Raw genomic sequence first — 6,584 nt, 5'->3', positions numbered from 1 at the left:
AAAAAAAAAAAAAAAAAAAAAAAAAAAAAAAAAAGTCAAGACTGTGAAACTGCCTCGAGAATTGAGGGAAAAAAATGTTTTCTTGGATGGTAAACTCCACTTCAAACTCAAATCCCCTAGCTACATGGTGGTGGCAACATGGTTCATTACTTTTTTTCTATAAGAAACAAAAGAATATATTACCGAATGGAGATTACAAAAGGGGAGATGAGATTTCCTAAACCGCCAAAGAGTTACAAGGACTCCCAATTGGCCTTAATATGAACAAGAACATGGTATCTCCATTCGGAAGCAACTAAGGAAAGAACATGGTATCTCAAGGCAAGACATATGGATAAATTGATTTGGACTTGAAACTGAAGTTGCCAATGCACTATTCTGCATTCCATCTTTGGTTGGATTTAGTTTGTATCATCATGGTTGGTGGGTTGAATGAATCATTATTAGTTAGTTCAGTACAACATTTTGTGGTTTTACAAGGTATTTGAATTGAGAGGAATAACATGATTTTTATAGGCCTTGTCTTGTGATATTAGTTCAAACACGTGACGACCTGAACGCCCTTAATTAATAAAAAATATATATATATATTGGGGTTTCTCTTTCCTTATTTTTTTTTCCTACTTGAAGCACGTCTGATACTGTTTATCATCATTATGTTGCAGGGATGCTTTTATTGAATACTGGATCAATGGAAACATGTTGACACTGGATATAGCAACCCAAATTTTTAAGATTTTAAAGCAGCCAGATCTCAAGTATCTGACTCAGGTTACTTTCTGTTCTTCATCTTTCCTTTCTTCTCCTCCCTAATCCCGATCATTATATTGTATAAATAAATTTTCATTGTTATGTATATCAAAATATCACTAAATATTAGAGTATTGTTTTCTATGAAAAAAGTTTTTTTTTTTTTTTAGTGTTGCTATAGCAGCATAAGTAACATGCAGTTTTCTGTGAATTATTGTGTTATTTCTTACCTATTTTGTTCAACACAAAAGTTATATTTTGCAATTGGTTAAATGGATTTCGAAGGAGATATCATCTGAAGTAACCAAAAACATATTTACGTTTAATCTTGTTCTCAGTAAAGTTGAATTTTTTTGATTTTATGACAGGACGACTTCAAACCTGTGCTTCGAGAACTTTTAACAACACACCCAGGGTTGGAATTCCTGCAGAGCACTCCTGAATTTCAGGAAAGATATGGTTGGTGCCTCTTGTCTGAATTACACCGCTTTAAATATATGGATGCTTATGGTTTGCTTTGTACTTTATTTTTCCTATCATGTCTGTCTTTGATTAGTTTATTCGACCCCGTTCTCTAATTTTTGAACTATCAAATCTATGATTATGTAAAGGGTGAGACCAACTTCTTCTTGTAGCAACTATAAATAGGTTTCAGTTTAGGTGGCCAATGTTTATACCGTTCTAAGAAATCCTTGGGTACACATCCATTGCTCTGAACATTGTCTCTTTTGAAAAGTGGAGTCAAATCCTTTGTTTCTGAATCAAATGCATAGTGTTTCAAAGCAGCCTGATGATGTGTAGGATTTAAATTTTATTTTTCTGAATGGATTTCCAGTACAAAAGGTTCGTGACTTTCCTATTTTTATGTCATTGAGTAGATGGAGATTCTGTAATATTTCTAGGTCATTGTTCATAATGGGCCCTTTATTCTCTCCTCTTTGTCTAGTGTTCTCCTTTTGGTTCAGTGTGATCGTCTGCTTTTCCAAAAGAGTATGGCACTAGAGTGGGGCCCTTTATTCTCTTCTCTTGTTTAGTATTCTTCTTCAGTTGCAATGCGGCAGTTTATTTTTTCTGAAAGAATATGGCCCTAGTTTTCTTTGGTCGTGCGGTTCATCTAGTTGTATAAATTGTTGGTTTCTATTATTGCATCAGTTGACATTAGCATTATTGGTTAGGCACTGGGTTTAGGCACTGGTTAGGCACTGGGTGTATTAGAATTGACCTTGCAGTCCATGTTAGATGCCTGCTGTTGTATGCAATTTGAGTTTCAGGCAGGGGCTTGTTATTGGGTTCCCACAAGGCTTCATGCTATGATAAATCATCATAAACCTGCTTGATTCTAGATTCTTTTAAATTCACATTTTTTAATGCAATTACACTATGGCTCTTAATATTTTCGTTGTTCACTTTTTGAATGAACTTTTATTTTGTGAACCAGCTGAAACAGTAATATATAGGATATATTACTATATAAATAGAGCTGGAAATGGTCAGCTTTCACTCAGGGAGCTCAAACGTGGAAATTTGATTGATGCAATGCAACATGCTGATGAAGAAGAGGACATCAACAAAGTCTTGAGGTAGGGTTTATGAACGAAGGCTTTTTTGTGTTGTGATAAAAAAACGAATGTTGTATGTTACAATCGTGAGTTTTATTATTCATAAAGCAGTCCCATAGATCATTTACTCTGCTTCCCTGTCATATTTACCCTCTTTCTTTCTCCTATTCTATCTCACTGGTGGTTTTACCAACTTTTTCCAGCTTTTATTCTATAAGAGAGTTCTTTTTTGTAACTTCAGTTTAGTTTTATATTTCAGTCCATTGAAGAGTTCTCCATGAACTCCCACAAGTTCTTGGTTCACAGTGGATTTTCAATCTAGCTCCTCCTGTAATTTTTGAGTTAATACATTGTTTCTTGCAAAAGAAAAAAAGATGGAGTTTTGTCTTGCTAATATCCCTTATAGAGGAGCGTAAGAATTTAAATGGTGGTGTGTTTATTGGTTTCAAGTCAGGAACTGTACCACGATTTTTTTTCCAATTTGTAGTTGAATCCAACCACCAAAACAGATCCGACCACTAAGAATCTTTCTTTTTCTCTCTCTAGTGTGGTCTAAAAAATGTAAAAGAGGAGATGGCCTAAGGATTTAGTCCTTTTTATCAGAACGTGGCATAAGAAGAAAAAGTAGGGCATTTTGAACCTCATAATTATTGTTACATATGTTACTTCTAGGTTGGATTGATATATTATGTTCATGTGTTTGCTAGCTTGGATTGATATATTATGTTCATGTGTTTGCTCCTTGGGGTCTGCTCTTGACCTTATTTACTGTGTTTTAATCATGAATTGTAGATACTTTTCATATGAGCACTTCTATGTAATATACTGCAAATTTTGGGAGCTGGACACGGATCACGATTTCTTGATCGACAAAGAGAACCTTATCAAATATGGAAATCATGCTCTTACCTACCGGATTGTTGATAGAATATTCTCTCAGGTTGGTTAATATTATCTGGGATCTTGCCTTTTTGTACAAAATGACTTAATTAGATGCCAGATTTCAGTTTTAAATGAAACTTCCTTGGAATGTATAGATTTAGTATTTTTTTTTTCTGTGTTAAATTTATTTATAAAGTGATTACTAGCATTAACTTCTTTAAATGATTCCATGCAATCCTAGGTTTCAAGAAAGTTTACTAGTAAGGTTGAAGGTAGGATGGGATATGAAGATTTCGTTTATTTTATATTGTCCGAGGAAGATAAATCGTCAGAGCCTAGCCTTGAGTATTGGTATGTTCTGTCCTTATCGTGAATATTGGTGTTTTCTAATACTTTACCAAGTCATATAGACTGTTTGTAAGATGGCTCAAGTTTTCAGGCATTGTGGCCAATGAATTTAATGAAACATGTGCAAATTAGTACTGATCAACAAATTTGTGCAGTTGAGTTGAATTCTAGAGACAATGGCGTCCTTTTTGACCTTTGCCCTATGGATCTTCACTTTATTTTTATATTCAGCTTACTGCATTGCCTTTTACTAAATCTGCTTGTTGGGTACTCCCTTTCTCTGGACATTTTACATGTACAACATTGTATTTACAACTGTAAAGATGGAAAAAAGTTGTAAATCAATGTTATTTGATCAATTCTGTCAATACAGTAATGTGAAATTCTAGTTTCCCTTTTAACATATGTTGTTTGGTTAATTGACGTCCCTTTGTAATTTTTTATTTAGGTTTGGGTTTACCGATTTTGTATGCATAAAAGATATTGTGGTTGGGTTGTTCATATTCTACTCGTGGAAGTTATTTGAACTTTCTTTGTAATTTTTCATTTTTTCAATGAAAATTTTTGTTTCCTTGTAAATTATTTATGTAAATCATGCCCTTTTATGCATAGACACTATATTTTCACTTGCAGTTCGTATGATCTTTGTTTATTTACTCTGGTTTATGTTCTTCAGTTTTCCATTTCTTGACCAAGTTTGGGACTAGCTGCCCATTTTGATTGCGCCTTGTTGTTTTTCCTAGGTTCAAGTGCATAGATTTGGATGGTAATGGAATTTTAACTCGGAACGAATTGCAATTCTTTTATGAGGAGCAGTTACATCGTATGGAATGCATGGCTCAAGAACCTGTGCTTTTTGAGGATATTTTGTGCCAGATAATTGATATGATTGGACCAGAGGTTCAGCCTCTACTCCTTTATTAGTTCTGTTCTCCTTAGTTAGGATCTGAATTACGAAATGATATTGTTGTGCTTTACACAATTTCTTGCTTGCAGAACGAGAATTATATCAGTCTACGGGATCTGAAAGGCTGCAAGCTTTCTGGAAGTGTTTTTAACATTCTTTTCAATCTGAATAAGTTTATGGCCTTTGAAACGCGTGATCCGTTTCTTATCCGCCAGGTAGGTGAACTTTTATTTCAGGTCGATATTATTGCCTTGTGATCAGCTATGATAAATTGGCAGACAATGTTCTGCGGTTATATTACTGGCGACAATTTTGACCTTGTGGCTTGCAGGAACGGGAGAATCCTACTTTGACAGAGTGGGACCGTTTCGCGCACAGAGAATATATTAGGCTTTCGATGGAAGAAGATGTGGAAGATGCCTCTAATGGAAGTGCAGAAGTTTGGGATGAGTCTCTTGAAGCTCCATTCTGAGTGGAATTGGGTAAGCCAATTATTTTTCAAGACAATGATTTCTGTTCTGACGCCATTAGTTGAAATTCAGTTCAAAACACCATTGTTCTTACTACCCTTTTGTGCTTAAAACGAGATTATATCCCGGCACTTTTGGTATTTTAGTTCAAAACACCATTGTTCTTCCCATCAATTTTGTGCATAATTTTCTGTCTCTACCCAAGCCCAGCCCACCACTGCTAGTAGATATTGTCTTCTTTGGATTTTCCCTTTCTTGCTTCCCTTCAAGGTTTTTAAAATGTGTTTGCTAGGGTGAGGTATCCACACCCTTATAAAGAGTGTTTCGTTCTCATCCCCAACCGATGTGGGATCTCACAATCCACCCCCTTCAGGGCCAGCGTCCTCGTTGGCACTCGTTCCATTCTCCAATCGATGTGGGACCCTACAATCCACCCCCTTTTGGGGCCAGCGTCCTTGCTGGCACACCGCCTCATGTCTACCCCCTTTGGAGCTCAGTCTGCTCGCTGGCATATCACCCGGTGTTTAGCTTTGATACCATTTGTAATAGTCCAAGTCCACCGCTAGCAAATATTGTCCTCTTTGGGCTTTTCCTTTCGGGCTTCCCCTCAAGGTTTTAAAACGCGTCTGATAGGGAGAGGTTTCCACAGCCTTATAAAGGGTGTTCTGTTCTCCTCCCCAACCGATGTGGGTTCTCACATTATACTTCCTATACTTGCTGTTAAGGCTAAGTGGCAGACATTTTTTAACAGAGAAACTAGGGGATGCTTACTTCCTATACTTGCTGTTAAGGCTGAGTGGCAGACATTTTTTAACAGAGAAACTAGGGGATGCTTGGTCTGTTTATATTATTCATTATGCCTCCTTCCATCAATTGCATAATGATACGCCATTGCAATTGAAAAGTAGTACGATTTTTGTGTAGTGATGAATAGCAGGGTTTTTGTGTACTATTATTCTTGATTAGAGTTGACTTTCTTACATCATTAACATTGACCAATTGAAAAGTAGTTTAATGTATAGTTTCCTTGTGCTCCTCTTTCTTTTTCAGGGAGCAGAAGAAAGCGGCTTGGCTTGAAAATTTTCGTTTTTAAATTGGCCACGAGTTGAAGAAAATGTACCGATGGATCGATTAGTCCTTTTGAATGAGAATGCAGACCGCTACAACATGTTAGAGGGGGGGCTTTGCAGGTTTTACTTATGGAATGTCTTCTCTAATGTTGCTTCTTGAACACGAATTTGCAGGTCTCCAATCGCTGCTGCTTTGACGAATTGCGAGTATCGCATGAAACATCCTGTAGATTGTACTACTGATACGACATTCTGTAAGCGTTGTCTGCTTGGCGCAGTCGATAATTCCAGGTCATTTATTTAGTTTAGAACGCTGCCTTCCTTTTCCCCCCCTCAATTTAAGCCTCTACTTATAGATAGATATCATCTAAGCCCCTTTTTTGTTTGTAATTTTATTCTGTTTCTCAAGAAGGAAAAAAAGAAAATCCCTTCCCTTGATTGTCTTGGGTGGTTCTGTGATGCTTTCATTTGTATGACTTTCTTTTGAGTTAAAAGGGCAGGGCAGTGTTTACTTTTTATATCCTTTTTGTGTAAGAGCTGGGATTCTTTTTATTTATATGAATATTCATTTCAAATGTTTTTTTTTTTTTTTTTTTTT

At 36.1% G+C, this 6,584-nt stretch overlaps 1 protein-coding gene across 1 annotated transcript in view; it reads left to right on the top strand.

Annotated features, from left to right (window-relative positions):
* LOC111443963 (serine/threonine protein phosphatase 2A regulatory subunit B''beta-like) overlaps positions 1 to 6,557 on the top strand; it is a 10,106-nt gene extending 3,549 nt beyond the window's left edge. Inside the window, exons 5-13 of the mRNA XM_023081838.1 lie at positions 666 to 771; positions 1,119 to 1,209; positions 2,189 to 2,330; positions 3,102 to 3,249; positions 3,433 to 3,542; positions 4,283 to 4,439; positions 4,536 to 4,661; positions 4,778 to 4,928; positions 5,967 to 6,557. Of these exons, the coding sequence (XP_022937606.1) occupies positions 666 to 771; positions 1,119 to 1,209; positions 2,189 to 2,330; positions 3,102 to 3,249; positions 3,433 to 3,542; positions 4,283 to 4,439; positions 4,536 to 4,661; positions 4,778 to 4,918 (1,021 nt within the window). The 3' untranslated portion in view covers positions 4,919 to 4,928; positions 5,967 to 6,557. The remainder of the gene's footprint in view (positions 1 to 665; positions 772 to 1,118; positions 1,210 to 2,188; positions 2,331 to 3,101; positions 3,250 to 3,432; positions 3,543 to 4,282; positions 4,440 to 4,535; positions 4,662 to 4,777; positions 4,929 to 5,966) is intronic.
* Positions 6,558 to 6,584: the final 27 nt, after the last annotated feature.

This window comes from Cucurbita moschata, unplaced genomic scaffold, assembly GCF_002738365.1.
Source record: "Cucurbita moschata cultivar Rifu unplaced genomic scaffold, Cmos_1.0 Cmo_Scf00006, whole genome shotgun sequence".
NCBI lineage: Eukaryota > Viridiplantae > Streptophyta > Magnoliopsida > Cucurbitales > Cucurbitaceae > Cucurbita > Cucurbita moschata.
This window is presented reverse-complemented; position numbering and strand designations above follow the sequence as displayed.